Raw genomic sequence first — 21236 nt, 5'->3', positions numbered from 1 at the left:
TCCATGTCAGAAAACCAACAAATTTAGCTGAACTGCATCAATTTTGTCAAGAGGAGTGGTCAAAAATTCAACCAGAAGCTTGTGGATGGCTACCAAAAGCGCCTTATTGCAGTGAAACTTGCCAAGGGACATGTAAGCAAATATTAACATTGCTGTATGCAGGCCTGGCCCTAACCAATCTGGCGCCCTAGGCAAGATTTTAGGTGGCGCCCCCCCACATCGGCAGTGAAGTGTATATACTCGCAAGAAACCGAATAGCTTTGTCTTTGACCTTTTTTTTTTACTTAGAGAAAGCAAATTAACATATTATATGAGAATGTTATGTTATGATTATCTTTAACCGAATCACAGCAGTGCTCAAATTAAATAACAGCATTCCCTCTCATGTGATATTGCTTAATTAACATTAATGATGTGCACTTTAACAACTAGGCTTACAACTATCCCTAATATATAAAGGGGTGGAAAAGTGACTATTACCTGCAGGGCAAACATTAGCTAACCAGAAGGCAATAACAATGTAAACAGAAAACACCTGCTTAAAAGATCTAATACAAATGTCCCTGAGGAATGTAAGGTGGGAGTACTGCAATTACCTAACGTTACATTATTATTTTCCATAACAATTTAGCCCCCTCCACAATATTAACCTGACGTTAAAACAGAACTAGCTATTTATTGATTAGCAATTGCCGAATCATGTAACATTAGCTTAATGCTAAAAAGCCAGGTTACTATCACATTCTGTAACAGACAAATAATTTAATGTAGGCTAACGTTACCTCCCTGCTACCTCTGTCTTTTTCTCGTTTCTCCTCTTCTTTTCTCTTTTTTCTTCCCTGGGCACCTGACAGTTTTGGCCGTTTTGACATCTTGTGTTGATTTTTTGATGCGGTGACGTCCATAAACAGTCATGATACGGGAGGGGGCGCACCGTGCGAGGGGCGGGGGGGAGGTAATGTTGTAACAAATAATATTTCTATTAAATAGGCTTTACTTTGCATTTTAATTAACGTAGGATTATTATTTGTATTTAGAAATAATAGTACCAACTTTTTTTCTTTTTTTTTTCTCCAACATTTGTGGCACTGGCGTGGCGCCCCCTGATGGACGGCACCCTTAGCATTTGCCTATGCCACGGGCCGGCCCTGGCTGTATGTATACTTTTGACCCAGCAGATTTGCTCACATTTTCAGTAGACCCATAATAAATTCATAAAAGAACCAAACTTCATGAATGTTTTTTGTGACCAACAAGTATGTGCTCCAATCACTCTATCACAATAAAATAAGAGTTGTAACAATTATTGGAAACCCAAGACAGCCATGACATTATGTTCTTTACAAGTGTATGTAAACTTTTGGTGTTGAAGGTGTTTTTGATATTTTTTGAAGGCCTTGAAGAGGGAATCTATCATATTCCCATTACCTGTATCGTTAGCTGCCTCTTGCTAGCAGTTTTTTTTTAAATAGGCTAAAAGAGAAAGACAGGTGTGTTCTTGTCACCAATACGGATTGTGGATGATAAGCAAAATTCCAAAAAAGTGCAGTTCTCCTTTAAAATCATAACACTTGCTTTTTGAAATGAGCTTCAATGGAAAACAAACAAACAATCTGTTTGCAACATGCTGGTTCCCCTGACACACCAACTTTTTGGAGAAGCCATATCCTGGCATAGTCACATGGCAACCACTCCAAAATGTTTCCTATACTGTACGTCATTTAGGGACTGCATGAGTTCAAGTCATGCATACCATGACAACCGAGGCCCTTACCTTGCACCAAAGTGTAGAAGGAGTCTACTGAGGAAAGGTTAGTCGTTATGGAAACATCCTCGTCTCTCCCTGACGTCTCAATATCCACAGCAACGGCTCCTGATGACATGTCGCCATGGAGATTGGTAACGACGCCAGTAGGGAAGGTGACATTAGTCAAACGCCCCTCGTTATCATAACTGTAGGTACAGTGAAGAGGGACGAGAGGGAGGGAACAGAACATAAGTTTCGATCATCTTCATGAGACCTGTACTGATGAGAAGCACCACCCAGCAGGAGGCGGTGGCTGGAAGCAAATTAAACACGCACATCTTCATATTTCACATGAGTCCATGCAGTTTTTTTATATACACACACACCATTTTTGAGCTTGTTGTTTGGTATTTTCAACCCGAGTAATACAAAAAAAAATGTGCTCACTCATAGAAAGTAGTCCAGCCAATTTGGATGCTCTTGGTCGCCAGTAAGCCACTGTTGCCGTGGTAACTAAACAAGACCAGCTCTTGACCCTGCGCCGTGAGAGACTTCAGACCTCCATTTGTTCCAATGGTCAGCCAGATGACCTGGACACAAAAACATTGTTATGTGTTGACAATCTGTTCCGCACAGTTTTACAGCCTGAAACTGTGTGCTACTGATATTGTTATTGTTGTCCTGCTTGGGCAGTCCGGATGGGGCTATATGTTTATTTTGCTGTACAACAGGTGAGCCTGATATACTCCTACTGTTGTACAGTACAGCGGAACCTCGATTTACAAACTTATTCGGTTCTTGAACAGGTTCAGTTCGCAAACGTAAGCACATTTCTTTATATGAAACAATGTAAACATGGGTTCCAGCCTCGGCAAGTCCATACAGTTGTTTCATCTGACCACAGAACTTTCCTCCAGAAGGTCTTATCTTTGTCCATGTGATGTCAGATGAAGCAAAAATTGAGCTGTTTGGCTGCAATACCCAGCAATATGTTTGGAGGAGAAAAGGTGAGGCCTTTAATCCCAGGAACACCAGACCTACCGTCAAGCACGGTGGTGGTAGTATTATGTTCTGGGCCTGTTTTTCTGCCAATAGAACTGGTGCTTTACAGAGAGTAAATGGGACAATGAAAAAGGAGGATTACCTCTAAATTCTTCAGGACAACCTAAAATCATCAGCCTGGAGGTTGGGTCTTGGGCGCAGTTTGGTGTTCCAACAGGACAATGACCCCAAACACACGTCAAAAGTGGTAAAGGAATGGCTAAATCAGGCTATATAATTAAGGTTTTAGAATGGCCTTCCCAAAGTCCTGACTTAAACGTGCTGAAGAAACAAGTCCATGTCAGAAAACCAACAAATTTAGCTGAACTGCACCAATTTTGTCAAGATGTGTTGTCAAAAATTCAACCAGAAGCTTGTGGATGGCTACCAAAAGCGCTTTATTGCAGTGAAACTTGCCAAGGGACATGTAACCAAATATTAACATTGCTGTATGTATACTTTTGGCCCACATTTTGGTCACATTTTCAGTAGACCCATAATATATTCATAAAAGAACCAAACTTCATGAATGTTTTTTGTGACCAATAAGTATGTGCTCCAATCACTCTATCACAAAAAAATAAGACTTATAGAAATGATTGGAAACTCAAGACAGCCATGACATTATGTTCTTTACAAGTGTATGTCAACTTTTGACCACGACTGTATTTAAGTAAAAGTTAGTACACTTTGAACACAATATAAAGTGCTACACAGTACTGTATATTAAAGCCAGCTTCTGTGATGGTATGGGGGTTAAGGCATGGGTAACTTACACATCTGTGAAGGCACCATTAATGCTGAAAGGTACATACAGGTTTTGGAGCAACATACGTTGCCACCCAAGCAACGTCTTTTTCATGGACGCCCCTGCTTATTTCAGCACGACAATGCCAAGCCACATTCTGCACGTGTTACAACAGCGTGGCTTCGTAGTAAAAGAGTGCTGGTACTAGAATGGCCGGCCTGTAGTCCAGACCTGTCTCCCATTGAAAATGTGTGGTGCACTATGAGAGACCCCGGACTGTTGAACAACTTAAGCTGTACGTCAAGCAAGAATGGGAAATAATTCCACCTGAAAAGCTTCAAAAATTGGTCTCCTCAGTTCCCAAACGTTTACTGAGTGTTGTTAAAAGGAAAGGCCATGTAACACAGTGGTAAAAATGCCCCTGTGCCAACTTTTTTGCAATGTGTTGCTGCCATTACATTCTAAGTTAATGATTATTTGTAAAAAAAAAATTAAGTTTCTCAGTTTGAACATTAAATATCTTGTTTTTGCAGTCCATTCAATTCAATGTACGTTGAAAAGGATTTGCAAATCATTGTATTGTGTTTTTATTTACGATTTGAACGGCGTGCCAACTTCACTGGTTTTGGGTTTTGTACATATTGAGCTCGCAAAGCTGGAAAAATGTTGTAAAAAGGCTACAAAAAAACATTCAAAAAGCACACAAAGTAGCAATCAGAACAGTCGCTGCTGAATGAAAGAGCACGGAGATGGATAAGCCCACCCACAATGGATGTGCGGCAAGGCACAAAATATCTGCGCTGCCGGCACACAATGGGTGGATGAAACATTCATACACTGAGACAAGACTCGTACAAGCAGATTTTCATGCCGTTTGTCGTTCATAAATCGACAAGTTTGTATAATGAGGGGTCCGTGAATTGAGGTTCCACTGTATTTTTACTGTAGTTTTACTTGTAAGGCCACCAAACTAACACTGCCACTGATGCTGCTCCTAATCTTTCGAGTATAGATTTATATTTGCAATTGCATCCAACTTACCTGATTGTCTGGGGCGACCAGACGCACAGGCATCCTATTGGTATCTCTACGGATGCGGAGGGTGTTGCCGTTGCTGTCGGTCACTGCTGTTAAATCCTCCTCGTTGCTGTAAGAAGAAAAAAAAAAGGTGGTGAATGATGGTACTGAGAGAGAATAAGGAGGGTAAAAGCCAACAAATCAAATTTCCACACACCAACCTGTAGCTAAAATTGTATTTATAGTCTCCAGTGACCAGGGATACTGTGAATTGATGAGTTCCATTCAAGTCAAACACATAGAGCTCCTGGGAAGCTGGAGAGGCCACTTCATAGGAGCTAGGTCCTGATGCCAAAGAGCCTGAGGGCAAATGCAAAAACATTTTAATTAATTTTACCTCCTGGAAGTCACCGACCCTGCCGGCGTGTTAAAATAATGTGTTAGGTTTAGGATGCTGCCTTTAAAGTACCAGTAGAGTGGAAAAACCAGTTGCCTCTAGATCAGTGGTTCTTAACCTTGTTGGAGGTACCGAACCTCACCAGTTTCATATGCGCATTCACCGAACCCTTCTTTAGTGAAAAATAGAATGTTTTTTTTTTTCCAAATTCAATGCTGTCTTTAAAGTACCAGTAGAGTGGAAAAAACAGTTGCATCTAGATCAGTGGTTCTTAACCTAGTTGGAGGTACCGAACCCCACCAGTTTCATATGCGCATTCACCGAACCCTTCTTTAGTGAAAAATAAAAAAAAAAAATTTTTCAAATTCAAGACAAAGTTATATGTTTTTGGTAACACTTTAGTATGGGGAACATATTCTAAGTAACAAAGACTTAATTTAGAGTTATTTGGTTAGGGCTAGGGTTATAATAAGCCCATGCCGAATAAGGCATTAATAAGTAATTTATAATGACTAGTTAAGAGCCAATATGTTACTAATTTGCATGTTAATACGCAACTAATTAATGGTGAATATGTTCCCCATACTAAAGTGTTACCATGTTTTATTACTGGTGCACAAAATGAACCGTGCATGAACATCACCTTGTTCAAACAACAAAACCAACACAGTGCATAAACTCACAACAAATTACACACCTGCAAATCAGTCTGACTTCTGCCGTTGTCGTATCCGTAATACGCCGATAGGGAGAAGTTTTTATCCACACGATGATTTGGGTGTGTTTTGACCTCAGTCGAACCCCTGAGCCCGACTCACCGAACCCCTAGGGTTCGATCGAACCCAGGTTAAGAACCACTGCTCTAGATTGAAGCTATTATCAAGTATATAGTATCTGATTCAGGACACCAAAAATACTTCCCAAGTTTGTGAATAAATAGATATAACTGAAATAGTATCAATCTCACGAAGATTCCCGAGCCATTTTGAGCGGTAATGAGGAAGCCAGTCACGTGATCCTTGACGTAGCGTTAGGAACCAGAGATCCCCTCCCCATCAACAACGATGCTAATCAAGCAGACTTTGTGAGAGCCAACAACGATTACTATGGGACAAGCATTTGTAGTCTGTACCGAGCTTCTTCTTTTTCTCTATCTTCTTGTTATGGGACATTCATCCTCATTTGTTGCCATTTCTAATATAAAGTAATGTAAAGTTCTTACTTATATCTGTCAGTAAACTCGCCATGAAAGTGCTAAAACATACCGGTGTAGTGAGTTTACATTATTCACCCAAGGAACTTTAGTTATTAGAGTTCCGGTCGGACGGTTTTTCACGGGACACATTTCCGGAATTGTTTCCGGATGAGGAGATGCTGCTCCGTTATTGATTGAAGTAAAGTCTGAATGTCATTAAAACAGTTAGCTCCACCTTTTGACACTTCTTCCACTCCCGTCCTTGCACGCTACACCGCTACAACAAAGATGACGGAGAAAAAACGCTGCCGAAAGTGAGCCACGTAAGCGACTGTCAGAAAGCGACTTGAAGATGATCTGTAAAACATAATCTATGCAACATTTTGACCAAAGAACCACCATTACATGTTATGTAGACCAGTGGTCCCCAACCTTTTTGTAGCTGCGGACTGGTCAACGCTTGAAAATGTGTCCCACGGACCGGGGAGGGCGGGGGAGGGTATATACTGTATATATACACTACCGTTCAAGTTTGGGGTCACATTGAAATGTCCTTATTTTTGAAGGAAAAGCACTGTACTTTTCAATGAAGATAACTTTAAACTTGTCTTAACTTTAAAGAAATACACTCTATACATTGCTAATGTGGTAAATGACTATTCTAGCTGCAAATGTCTGGTTTTTGGTGCAATATCTACATAGGTGTATAGAGGCCCATTTCCAGCAACTATCACTCCAGTGTTCTAATGGTACAATGTGTTTGCTCATTGGCTCAGAAGGCTAATTGATGATTAGAAAACCCTTGTGCAATCATGTTCACACATCTGAAAACAGTTTAGCTCGTTACAGAAGCTACAAAACTGACCTTCCTTTGAGCAGATTGAGTTTTTGGAGCATCACATTTGTGGGGTCAATTATACGCTCAAAATGGCCAGAAAAAGAGAACTTTCATCTGAAACTCGACAGTCTATTCTTGTTCTTAGAAATGAAGGCTATTCCACAAAATTGTTTGGGTGACCCCAAACTTTTGAACGGTAGTGTATATATATATTTTTTTTCATAAAGAAATACAATCATGTGTGCTTACGGACTGCATCCCTGCAGATTGTATTGATCTATATTGATATATAATGTATATATTGTGTTTTTTATGTTGATTTAATAAAAAAAAAATAAATAAATAAAAAAAAAAAATATACAAATATTTCTTGTGCGGCCCGGTACCAATCGGACCGTGGACCGGTACCGGACCGCGGCCCGGTGGTTGGGGACCACTGATGTAGACCACAAGGAAGTGTTTTACCTTTAGAAAAAAATAAATAATAATATGACTCTTTTAATGCGCCCTGTTAAAGTTAAAGTTAAAGTTCCAATTTGTCTTCTGCATTTGACCCATCCCCATGTTTTCAGTCCCTGGAAGGTAAGGGGAGCAGTGAGCAGCAGCGTGGGCCACGCCCAGGAAATGATTTGGTGATTTAACCCCCAATTCCAACCCTTGATGCTGAGTGCCAAGCAGGGAGGCAATGGGTCCCATTTTTTGTAGTCTTTGGTATGACTCGGCCAGGGTTTGAACTCACAACCTCCCAGTCTTAGGGCGGACACTCTAACCACAAGGCATCTTATATATGAAAGATCAAAAATAGACCATTAATCGGCAGTGCGCCTTATAATTCGGTGCGCCCTATGGTCCGGAAAATACGGTAGATTAGGTAGGTCTTATGTAAACATGAAAACACACATGAGGTTGCAATGAAAGTAAGGGAACCAACCAAAACAAGACAAAAGTGATCTATAGAAATAAACACAAAAATATACACAAGCAGAACAATCCTACCCTGGACCCCAGAGGTGGATGCAGTGGTTAATTATTGGACAAAATTAATCACTTTGTGGTTCAACGTCTAAAACGTCTTAGATTCCGATAACCCAAGTCAATCAGAGTAGTGAATACACGTACCAGTAGGTGGTTGGTTGCGCCGAATTGCCCGAATGCGAATGTTTCCCAGATCGGCCACATACAGCGTACCATCCGAGGACACCACCAACGAGGAAGGACAGTTAAGCCTTGCATCTTTCGCATAACCATCTCCGCTTTGGTAACAGTCACAGTTGGCATCGTTCTGAAGGGCGTTGGTAGGACAATGGAAAGCAAGGGAGACACCAGTAGACGCCGTGTTAATAATAGTACAAACGGTGCGCAGTACATGTAAAATATGCATTTTGAGTGGCATCGGGGAGTGGATGGGAAATCAATACGTCAATATGCTCCTCGGAAGATTCTTAAATGGGTTCTCAAGAACTCATTCAAGAGGGATTGAACAAGTTCAAGATGGGGCTCAACTGCGCCTAATGCATGCCTGTTTCAAACATAAGGAAATGAGTATGAGTAAAGTTGGCGAGTGGTGAAAACTGTTGAAAAATTATAAATATAAGATAGTATAGTATACAATGATTTTGAAGGTTGGCTAAAATGCTAACAGTAACAGTCCCGAAAGTGCGGTGGCTATTCTGTTGGGGTTTTACAGCCAAGTACTGTAGGTTTGCACTATTCCAAAGGCCTTAAAGCAGGGGTGTCAAACTCATTTTAGATGGGCGGCCACATGGAGAAAAATCTACTCCCAAGTGGGCCGTACTGGTAAAATCACGGCACGATAACTTAAAAATAAAGACAACTTCAGATTGTTTTCTTTTGTTTAAAAATAGAACAAGGACATTCTGAAAATGTACAAACAATAATGCCGTTGTTTTGTTTTTTTTACACTTACATGTTGCGCTTAATAGTATTTTATCTTTATTTGTCGTTATTTATACTTTCTGAATAAATAATGTGATAATGTTCATCAGTCAACTCATTGGTGTTCATTTTCAATCTATCAAGATAAAAAAAATAATATCAAAATCAAATTACAGTATGTTATTTGTGTAGTTTGCTCATTTTCTAACATGTGGTTTATTATTTTTACATATGCAGCATAATCTGCAAAGATACAAAGAATTGCTATTGCGACATCTAGTGGACACATTTAGAACAGCATCTTGTCTTATTCAAGAATTTTGGCTCATTTTTATACTTAGCAAACTCATTCCGTGGGTCGGATAAAACCTTTTCATACGTTTGACACCCCTGTCTTAAACGCTAAAAAGCTACAATTCTAACAGATATCATACCAGCACTTTTATATTGGTGAATTCCACATTTTCCTAAAAAAAAATCATAGGTGAAAAAAAAGAACAGGCCCACTTTTTTTTTAAAGCCAGAAAAGAGGACTTTTAAACACACATAAAAAAAATCCTTTGCGGTTTAAGAATAGCTTTGTGTGTTTCTTGTTCTGTGAAGCGGGATTAAGTATAGGGATGTCCGATAATGGCTTTTTGCCGATATCCAATATTGTCCAACTCTTTAATTACCGATACCGATATCAACCGATACCGATATATACAGTCGTGGAATTAACACATTATTATGCCTAATTTGGACAACCAGGTATGGTGAAGATAAGGTCCTTTTTTAAAAAAATTATAAAATAAGATAAATTAAAAACATTTTCTTGAATAAAAAAGAAAGTAAAACAATATAAAAACAGTTACATAGAAACTAGTAATTAATGAAAATGAGTAAAATTAACTGTTAAAGGTTAGTACTATTAGTGGACTAGCAGCACGCACAATCATGTGTGCTTACGGACTGTATCCCTTGCAGACTGTATTGATATATATTGATGTATAATGTAGGAACCAGAATATTAATAACAGAAAGAAACAACCCTTTTGTGTGGAATGGGGGAGGGAGCTTTTTTGGGTTGGTGCACTAATGGTAAGTGTATTTTTTTTTTTTCATGTTGATTTAATAAAAAAATAAATAAAATAAAAACCCATACCGATAATAAAAAAAAACGATATTGATATTTTCCGATATTACATTTTAAAGCATTTATCTCTAATTAAGTACCTTGCAATCACAATCAGACGGGGCCCCCGCCAGGTAAGTCATTTCTCCATCAGTTGACACCTACAAACAAGCAGGAAGAAAATAAGACAAAAGGAGTGAAAGTCTCCTGCTAAAACACTGCAAAACGTCAAGAAAACTAAAATAACCACATTTCTTTACCTGCCCCCTTCTAAAAAATACTTGTGATTGTGACTTATTTACGTAAACTTTGGCTTTTTTTAATTAAGTAGGGCTGTACGGTATACATGTATTACTACTAATGAATAAAAAAAACAATACTATACTGCCTTTGGAAAATACCAGTACTTTTTTTTTTCATCCAAATGCATGTTGAGTGTGTCAGCGTGCACACACACTAGAGCGCATACAAGCAGAAACAGCTTGGAGAGGAAGATGTCAAAAACGGCAATTCTACTGGTGAACAAAGAGGTGTGAAATAGAGGTATTTGGGCTTCAAAACGAACAATAAAGGAAATCCGACAAGCCAGGTCACTCCGAGCCTCATGCGTCTCCGGATCCAGATATCGTGGAGGAGTCTGTCGTGGACTCGGCCCTTTTTTAGGAGCAGAAGTCGGAAGATGGACGAAATGCGAGCCGACAATCTTAATGATCCATTGTCAGAGGAGAGATAGCGACTGTTGTGAAACTATTCGAAAGCATTCTCCCGTCCCATAGCGGGACCATCGCTAGCCTGGAGCTTGCTGCTAATGCTAACGCTAATGAGCTGAACCAACCTCGGTGCTAGCGTCAACAAGCCAACTGCCACCTTGCATCTCCTCTCTAAAACATGTGATGATATGGAGGGCCGCTTGAGGTGGAATAATATACGACTGGAGGGCCTCCCTGAGGGGTGTGAGCGCCCCCGTCCGACTGAGTTCACCGCTCAGTTATTGCAGGATGGTGAGTCCATGTTGGATCGTGCTCACCCGACCCTGCACGCTAGGCCGAAAAATGGTGAACCTCCTCTGAATGAATTTACTTAATGACCAGGGGCCGTACTTATCAAGCGTCTTAGAGTGCCATTTTACACTTAAGTCCTGAGAATTTGCGAAATTTACTCCTACTCTCTAACTTAAGAATAAAAGCTATTTATCAACTTTCTTAAGTCTAAGAATCACTCCTACTCTCCACGATATTTAAGAGACCTTCAGAGGTGTCCTAAGTGGTTAGGAGTTGCCAGCGGGGGATGGCACTGAGGCGAGAGAGACGTGCGCGAACGTTCAGGGAGCGGAAGGATGTCCTGGCTTTGTTTGATGACGAGCAGCTGATCAAACAGTATCGTTTAGACAGATTTAATAAGGGGCGTCATCTCATCAGCAACATCACGCAGCAGAGTTTTCACAGCAGAACTAAAGGTCATCACAATGCTTCGATATCTGGCCACTGGGAAAATGCAACAGTGTAACGCTGATGATTTGGGGCCATCACAACCATCAGTAAGCAGAATTGTTATGGAAACAATAATGGCACTTACTGCTCCTCACCTCGTCATGCGTTTCATTGACTTTCCAACTACACCCCCGTTTATTGTCAAAATATACACTCCCATTGTCCACTTAAATGTTTCTAAGATATTTCTTTATTCTTAGACAAGGGATTCCCTTCCGTGATTGGTCATTTCTATGGACACAGAAATGACGTCACCTAAAATTCCGTTTACGGCACATAGTAATGTCGTAATTCAGCTCTGAGTGTGACACTTAAGATTCAGTCCTACACTTCGCTGAAAGTGTGAGTAAGACGCTCGATAACTAACTTTTAAGTGCAGCTTTCAGCGAATAATTTCTTTACTCATAAGTCAACTCTTAGCAGACTTCTTAGGAGTAATTCTAAGAAGCTTGATAAATACGGCCCCAGAACCAGATTCTACGATGGCCGGGTGAGGCTTCTGGCCTATCCTATATGATGATTTTGATTTTTTCTATACTTTACTCCGGTCGTAGCTCGGAAATGAGCCGCCTTTGCTTCAGTGAAGAAAATGCTACATTCATGTCCCAACGTAAAGTTTGGACTTCTCTTCCCGGCGACGTTGCTGATCAGTTTGTCCAACGGCCAGACTCACACATTTGACGACCCCGTACAGGAGAAACATCAAAATGGGAGTTGCACCAGACTCCATCTAAGAGGCTGACATGCTTGCTGATCGCTGCTCTTCAGGCACTTAAGTACTGCAAATCCCAGGAGCGTAAGATAGCTTATCTAGATACTTGTCGGACTTCTTCTTTCTCACTCGGTGAGTGTTGCTACTGGGTTTGCTCTGGGCTCGTTTTTGTTAACATGACTACTATTGTGAAAGTCTTGCCTTGCTTATTGATTTTGTTCAGCCTCACTCAGACAGTGTTGTTAAAGGCCTACTGAAAGCCACTACTACCGACCACGCAGTCTGATAGTTTATATATCAATGATGAAATCTTAACATTGCAACACATGCCAATACGGCCGGGTTAGATTACTAAAGTGCAATTTTAAATTTCCTGCGAAATATCCTACTGAAAACGTCTCGGTATGATGACAATTGCGCGTGACGTCACGGATTGTAGCGGACATTTTGGGACACCATTGTGGCCAGCTATTAAGTAAATTCCACAGTATTCTGGACATCTGTGTTGGGGAATCTTTTGCAATTTGTTTAATGAACAATGGAGATAGCAAAAAAGAAAGCTGTAGGTGGGAAGCGGTGTATTAGCGGCCGGCTGCAGCAACACAAACACGTAGCAGCTACGTCAATGTCATTTCTATACATTGTACAATGTGCCTCCTTCCAATACCCAAGAGGCAGTGATATCACTGGATGCGGAAAATACTTTTGACAAGGTGGAGTGGAACTATCTATTTATGTCCTAGAGAGATTCGGCTTCGGTAATAGTTTTATGTCTATATTTATCCCCAGTGGCCTTGGTCAGGACAAATAATATTCAATCCCTCTATCGTTCTACTTGACAGGGTTGCCCCCTGAGTCCATTGCTTTTTGCTCTTACCATTGAGCCTCTGTCAATAGCGCTTTGTGCCAATTTGCTTGTTACAGGTATATGTACGCACAATGTGCAGATGGACGTTTTATTGTACGCAGATGACCTGCAGCTCGTTAAGCAAAAAAAACCCAAAAAAAACAACAACAAATGGAATTTTGAAATTGAACTAGATAAGATTAGAACAGACAAACAGTAACTAATGTTCGCTTGGGTGTCTGCCCTCACGGAAATATGGTTCGAAGAGCAACAACACTGTATGCAGCAGTATTATTAGCAGCCCAGTGTGAAGAGTGGAAAAATAAAACTAATTAATTAAGAATTTAAACGACTGTAAACAAAGAATCCAAAGCTATACGAAAGTTAATTATTATTGCACATTGTCCATTTTACACTAGGCTCCGCTACTACACCATATCAACAGTAGGCAAGAATAAGAAAACTAACTGCACGTTGCAGTAAATGCAGATCGCAACTACTTTTTAAATTTTTTTATGAAGCCCAGAGAGTTTAAATGGACCGGTTTGGTGAATTTAGTCTAATCGATTTTGCTATTATAATGAATGTATATTGTGTTTAATTGAATTAGAGCTTTCTAAGTATGTCGTTATACATTATTAGGTTAACAGTACAGCAATGTAATTTGTTTTCCTTTACAGGGTGGACCTGAGGAAAAAAGAACAGACGTTAACAAAAAAAACACATTACCTGGCGAATGCGGTGTATTTTTTTCTCGTCTGTCTCAGCAATGTAGAGAATGCCATTGTAGGACAGAGCAATGGCTGTTGCGCCTTCTAACATGGTCTGGACAGCTCTCTTCCCAATTGTGTATTCGATACCAGGGACTTGGCAGTGCATGGGACGACCTGCCACAATTCGAACCTGGATACACACACACACCTCAGATGATATAATCATTTTTACCTTTGTGAAAAAATGGCACTAGATCAAGACAAACACCTGTCTGTTTTCTGTAATCTGCAGCACAACGTTGTTATCCAAAACGTAGATCGAGTTGTCCATGGGACTGATTGCTAGATCGGTGGGCCATTCCAAACGAACCTGGACATACGGAATGACAACAGCATGTAAATATAATATCATAGACTAATATTGAAAGTAACACAATAGGTCAATGTGAAGACAGCTTTTGATTGCAAGCAAGGAGTTTGCAAGTTCTCATTGTGTCTGTGTGGGTTCTCTCCAAGGTGCTTTTTCTCTATGAGGGACATTATTCAGAATTACCTCTTACATACACTACTGAAATGCTCTCACATAAACAACTGAAATGTTTTTCTCTCACACACACGACAAACACTCTCATACACACTGCTGAAACACTCTTATACACACTACTGAAATGCTCTCACATAAACAACTGAAATCTTTTTCTCACACACACACTACTGAAACACGGAAGAGGTAATTCTGAATAATGTCCCTAACGGCCCCTCATATTTCTCCCTGGCACAGAGCCCAAACACCATAAAAGTCTGCTTTTAAACCAAAAAACAAACACTACTAATAAACCTTTTAGCCTTAAAATTGCCACTGACACATCTGAGTTAGTAATAAAGACTAGACATTTAATTATTGCAAATTGCTCATCATTTGTTCCGCTCTCGCATGTAATTAATGACATCTGCTTAAAATAAGGCTGAACATAGTCCAGTGAAATTGCAGTGCTCTAACGCAGCACAATAGCGGCGATTGGATAAGTTACCAGTTCGAAGCGCAGATGATTAGTGTGGCGGGGGCCAGGAGAGGGGAGGGGAATCCAATAATGTATGAATGACCGAGTGTGAGTGGAAACCTTTAGTCTCCTATTAGGCTAAATGCATGCTTTTGTGATGTAGAAGGAACACATGTTCAAACCACTACGCCACAATATAAAACACTATTGCCATATTAGCTTTAACTTTACAAAATTCACAAGGAGAATTATGTATGTGGACCATAACTACAAACAGGGCCGGCCCGTGGCATAGGCCGTATAGGCAAATGCTAACGGCGCCGTCCATCAGGGGGCGCCACGCCAGTGCCACAAATGTTGGAGAAAAAAAAGAAAAAAAAAGTTGGTACTATTATTTCTAAATACAAAAAATAATCCCACGTTAATTAAAATGCAAATTAAAGCCTATTTAATAGAAATATTATTTGTTATAAAATTACGCCCCCCCCCAAGCCCCCCGCACGGTGCGCCCCCTCCCTTCCCGTATCATGACTCTTACCACATCAAAAAATCAACACAAGATGTCAAAACGGCCAAAACTGTCAGGTGCCCATGGAAGAAAAAATAGAAAAGAAGAGGAGGAGAAACGAGAAAAAGACAGAGGTAGCAGGGAGGTAACGTTAGCCTACATGAAATTATTTGTCGGTTACAGAATGTGATAGTAACCTGGCTTTTTAGCATTAAGCTAATGTTACATGATTCGGCAATTGCTAATCAATAAATAGCTAGTTCTGTTTTAACGTCGGGTTAATATTGTGGAGGGGGCTAAATTGTTATGGAAAATAATAATGTAACGTTAGGTAATTACAGTACTCCCACTTTACATTCCTCAGGGACATTTGTATTAGATCTTTTAAGCAGGTGTTTTTTGTTTACATTGTTATTGCCTTCTGGTTAGCTAATGTTTGCCCTGCAGGTAATAGTCACTTTTCCACCCCTTTATATATTAGGTATTGTTGTAAGCCTAGTTGTTAAAGTGCACATCATTAATGTTAATTAAGCAATATCACATGAGAGGGAATGCTGTTTTTTTAATTTGAGCACTGCTGTGATTCGGTTAAAGATAATCATAACATAACATTCTCATATAATATGTTAATTTGCTTTTTTTTAATTAAAAAAAAGGTCAAAGACAAAGCTATTCGGTTTCTTGTGAGTATATACACTTCACTGCCGATGTGGGGGGGACGCCACCTAAAATCTTGCCGTGGGCGCCAGATTGGTTAGGGCCAGGCCTGACTACAAATACCTGTACAAATATTGTCTCTGTAGAGATTCTGAGAGGGAGTACACAAACTACAATCTCAAGGTAACAAACAACTAATGCTAAAAAGCAATTAATCATTTAGACCAGGGGTGTCAAACATTTTAACTCATGGGCCGCGTGGAGGAAAATCTATTCCCAAGTGGGCCGTAATGGTAAAATCATGGCATGATAATTTAAAAATAACGGCAACTTCAGGTTGTTTTCTTTGTTTTAAGTTAAAGTTAAAGTACCAATGATAGTCACACACACACTAGGTGTGGTGAAATTTGTCCTCTGCACACCGGAAATGTGTCCCGTGAAAAAACGTCCCACCGGAACTCTCTATAACTAAAGTTCCTTGGGTGAATAATGTAAACTCACTACACCGGTATGTTTTAGCGCTTTCATGGCGAGTTTACTGACAGATATAAGTAAGAACTTTACACTACTTTATATTAGAAATGGCAACAGCGGAGGATGAATGTCCCATAACAAGAAGATAGAGAAAAAAGAAGAAGCTTATTGACTACGGCGTTGGCATGGACTACAAAGGCGGACACGCGCACATTTTCAGGACTTATACAGATCCCAAATACAGATCAGCAGGTACCAGAAGGTAAGAAAAGTTGCTTTTGCATAATTTTGCGATACAAAACGCCAGATATGTCTTACCTTATACACACACCATAATAATACTCGTATGTTGAAGCACAGTGCAATCCATCAAGCGTTGCGGTTTCATAGCTTACCAAAATCGTACTAAAACATTTTGAAAAATATTTCAGCGCCGTGTGTAATGTTCTATATTTTCAATTGAACATGCAAAATGTTGGTGTTGTTTACTTGAGTCATATTGCAGCCTACACATATCTCTTATGTGTGACTGCCATCTACTGGTCACACCATGTACCAAATAAAATACCTTCGAGGTCGGTAAGCACAACCAAAATGATTCCGTAAATCAGGCGCACCGGGTTGTAAGGCGCACTGTCGAGTTTTGAGAAAATGAAAGGATTTTAAGTGCGCCTTATAGTCCGAAAAATACGGTAATTTATCTATTAAAATTTTTGCACATGCAGAAAAGCTTAATTGTCATTCTAGTCAAGACGTTAAACTGAATTAGGGGAGCCTGCGATGTTATTTTAGAGTGAAATATATTTTGATGTTGGCGGAATGACCGTGATGCAGGATGACTGCGAGCAAATTAGCTACAGCTGCTGTACATTGGTGTCCACAAAACTACACAGTGTACCTTACCGTTAGATAGATAGATAGATAGATAGATAGATAGATAGATAGATAGATAGATAGATAGATAGATAGTACTTTATTGATTCCTTCAGGAGAGTTCCCTCAGGAAAATTTAAATTCCAGCAGCAGTGTACAAAATTGTAAAAAGTAAATAATGGGGGTATAAATGGAAACAAAATAGAAAAATATTACAATAGAATAAAAATAAAAAGCAACGATGAGAATAAAAATATAACAGTAAAATAAGAATATAACAAGAGAAACTAGGCAGTAGTGACCATGTTATGAAAAAGTATTACACTGTTATTGTTTTGCATCCCCTGTCATCCTAGTACCACCCCCCCCCCCCCCTCCCCGCAGAGAGGAGTTAGACACACTACATACTTTAATTTGGCAAATTCAGCTCCACAAATTGTTTCTGTCTTGGACTGGCTCTAACTACGAGACCCACAGCTCAGAACCATACACATTACTCCTATTGCTAGAATATAATTCATATACAGAAGAATCAAAATAGAGATGTACTCAACTCGGGCACAACTATGTCAACAAACTGGCGTGGGTTAAAAAACAAAAAATTATCGCCCATTGGTAATAGTTGGTTGTGGTTAGCCAGTACAAATGGCGTTGAGATATTTCTTCCGGAATTATAATGATCAGCGTAAGAAATGATCAGGATAATTTAAAAAAAAAAGATGCAGTTCATGGTGCTAAGATTTTGGAATGATATGACAATGAATGTTGCCATAATGAGACTTTATGTTACCTGTCTTATGTGCATGCTGGTATCGCAGGTGAGAGGTCGTGCAGACGTCAAGTCGTTGCTTCCAAGCACTGTTGATATGATTCCATTGCGATCCACTTTTCTGATCATTGTCCCGTCCACAAAGTAGATCAAACCATTCTTGTCAACTGCAATCCCTGTATGGAGGAGAAACATACTATAAATTCCACATTGGCAAATTGTGGCATGGACTTCCAATGCATTACTCTCTAATTGTTGTCTAGATCCAGAAAATGGTATGAACACACAAATACAACTGATCCCTCTTTTAATGTTGGCCTTTTTGTTGTTGTTAAAACCCCTAACAAAGTTGTTTTTTTCAGAATCTAAGTGATACTGTTAGTTAGTCGGCGTTAGTCATCATTAAAATTTGATGTCATTGGCCCAAGCTAGAGAGGTTATGGTATTTTTTTTTACATACAAAAAGTGATTGAGTGAGAAGTCCGTCAAAAGTTCGGAGTCGTTAAGGTAGAATGTTGTGGCAAGTGCATTCCAGCCTAACCGAAGCTATAATCGATAATGTGAGGAAAATATGCTCATCTAAAGAAAATGCAGTGGTCAGTGTGTCCTTATGAATGTAAGGCGTGGTGTGGACTCACTATTTACGTTAAATCGGGGGTCAGCAACCCGTGGCTCTCGAGCCGCATGCGACTCTTTAGCGCCACCCTAGTGGCTCCCTGGAGCATTTTTTAAAAAAGGAATGAAAAATGAAAAGAAATGGGGGGAAAATCATTTTTTTGTTTTAGTATGGTTTTTGTTTGAGGACAAACATGACACAAACATTCCCAATTGTTATAAAAGCCCACTGTTTAATATGTTTAATATGAGTATTTGGTGAACATCGTTTTGTCCTACTAATTTTGGCGGTTCTTGAACTCACCATAGTGTGGACTGTCATGCAGCAGTTTGTTTACATGTGAAATCTGCCACTCCTTCTTTGTCTCATTTTGTCCACCAACAGTTTTATACTGTGCGTGAATGCACAAAGGTGCGCTTTGTTGATGTTATTGACTTGTTATGGAGTGCTAATCAGGCATATTTGGTCAGTGCATGACTGCAAGCTAACCAATGCTAACATGCTATTTAGGCTAGCTGTATGTACATATTGCATCATTATGCCTCACTTGTAGGTATATTTGAGCTCATTTAATATACTTTACTTTTATCCTCTTTGTATATCATTTATTAATTGCTGCCGTTGTGTCCTTGGGCGGGACATTTCACCCTTTGCCCCCGGTGCCATTCACACCGGGGGCAAAGGTGAATTGAATGATGAATGATAGGTGGTGGTCGGAGGGGCCGTTGGCGCAAATTGCAGCCACGCTTCCGTCAGTCTACCCTAGGGCAGCTGTGGCTATGAAAGTAGCTTACCACCACCAGGTGTGAACGAATGATGGGTTCTACATGTAAAGCGACTTTGGGTACTTAGAAAAGCGCTATATAAATCCCAGATATTATTATTATTATATGTGCATGTCTCATGACACGTTATCTGTATGTAATATTGGCTGCATTTCAGATCGTTGTTTGTGTGCCATGTTGTTCCAGACCACAGCAAACATTACCGAGCATGCGCAAAGATTGTAATAAATCTATTTAAAGAAGGCAGCCTGCCGTTTCCTCTAACTTGGACACACACATCTATACCTTTGGCCATTCTAAACCAGTAATTTCCAGGAGTTATCTCACCTGAGTAGCCCCTGATTTACCAATGTTTTCTAATGTTGTAAAAATGTGTAGAATAAATATTAAATTTCAACATTTCTGTCAATGAAGATTTGCTTCAGCCTGCGACACATAGTCATTTTGATAGTAGGTTAATATAGCTTAAATAGACACTTACATCATGTGTTGCCTTCATTATAACACTTATATAAGACTTATAAAGTCATTTTGATAGTAGGCTAATATAGCTAATATAGACACTTACATTTTTTGCGGCTCCAGACAGATTTGTTTTTTGTATTTTTGGTCCAATATGGCTCTTTCAACGTGTTGGGCTGCCGACCCCTGGGATAACGACCTGCCATGGCTTTGTATCTGAGAGTTCTAAAACGTCGCCCTTTCTTTGTGCATTTTTGCACGCTCTTCTCAAGCTTGTGGCTCACCAGTAACTGAACGCCATTACATTTTCCCACAACCTACGGAACGGTACGAGGGTCAAAAAGAAGTCAGGACGCATGCGTGTTAAAAAAAAAAAATTCTCGCCGTTGAAGGAACTTCTAGTTTAAGCGTTCTTATCGCGTTAACTTTGACGGCCCTAATCATTTTATAAAGTAAATTGATTTAAAAAAGTCAATTACCGTTTGAATGTGCATGTGTGTGTGTGTACCTTTAGGTCCCAGCAACTGAGCTTCTGTAGCTTTTTTTCCATCTCCACACCGTGCTTCATCAAAGGGAGGACATTGTTCACCAGTACCTGCCACCACTTCCCCGTTACCTGAACACACCGTGTAACATCACCTCACTTGCCTAAAACACTATTCCATTCATATTACTGAACTCGGATTTGTGCGATAGTTTCTAATTAGTAGTAGTTTCGATTTACAATTAAGGTGTAAAACAGGAACATAACTGTGCAAAAAGAAAAGCTAAAGTCGGAGCTTACTGATGAGGTCCCGGGCACCACTCAGGTTCTTGGGTCTGTAGATCCGTCGAGAGTTGGTGTCAGACACATAAAGCTGTCCTGTCACTGGATCAGTGGCCAGATAATAGCGGTGGGCAGGGTTGTTGCTAAGGTAGAGAGTAAGGGAGTCCAAATAAGATTAAAACAGCAAAGATTTGGTTTAGAACATCATCAATCGGAACCCTAATCTACAATGAAACATTTTAAGTGCAGTGAGTATGTCTGGAGGAACATTGATAAGTTCCTCCAGACAAAATTAACAGGCAAACACAAAAAACAAAAAGAACAAAAAACACTTTTTCAGCTGATAATTTCCAATACTTTGTACACAACTCCATTTGCTTTCTGGAAAAAAAAAATCCCATCATGGATCCCATCCTGCAATGGAAATGATATATTGTACAAAACCCCAAAACCAGTGAAGTTGGCACGTTGTGTAAATGGTAAATAAAAACAGAATACAATGATTTGCAAATCCTTTTCAACTTATATTCAATTGAATAGACTGCAAAGACAAGATACTTAATGTTCCGA

General features: G+C 39.7%; 1 protein-coding gene across 5 annotated transcripts in view; it reads right to left on the bottom strand.

The window, feature by feature from the left end:
• Positions 1-21236, bottom strand: part of tenm3 (teneurin transmembrane protein 3) — a 755307-nt gene that overhangs the window by 83041 nt on the left and 651030 nt on the right. For all 5 annotated transcript variants that reach the window (XM_062033280.1, XM_062033281.1, XM_062033282.1 and 2 more), the window contains 11 exons: positions 20685-20809; positions 20409-20516; positions 18059-18213; positions 14024-14125; positions 13772-13945; positions 10095-10154; positions 8103-8265; positions 4775-4913; positions 4578-4683; positions 2195-2337; positions 1775-1953 (listed from right to left, as the gene is read on the bottom strand). In XM_062033280.1, the coding sequence (XP_061889264.1) occupies positions 1775-1953; positions 2195-2337; positions 4578-4683; positions 4775-4913; positions 8103-8265; positions 10095-10154; positions 13772-13945; positions 14024-14125; positions 18059-18213; positions 20409-20516; positions 20685-20809 (1454 nt within the window). The remainder of the gene's footprint in view (positions 1-1774; positions 1954-2194; positions 2338-4577; positions 4684-4774; positions 4914-8102; positions 8266-10094; positions 10155-13771; positions 13946-14023; positions 14126-18058; positions 18214-20408; positions 20517-20684; positions 20810-21236) is intronic.

The sequence above is a fragment of the Entelurus aequoreus genome, linkage group LG22 (genome assembly GCF_033978785.1).
Source record: "Entelurus aequoreus isolate RoL-2023_Sb linkage group LG22, RoL_Eaeq_v1.1, whole genome shotgun sequence".
In the NCBI taxonomy this organism is placed as follows: domain Eukaryota; kingdom Metazoa; phylum Chordata; class Actinopteri; order Syngnathiformes; family Syngnathidae; genus Entelurus; species Entelurus aequoreus.
This window is presented reverse-complemented; position numbering and strand designations above follow the sequence as displayed.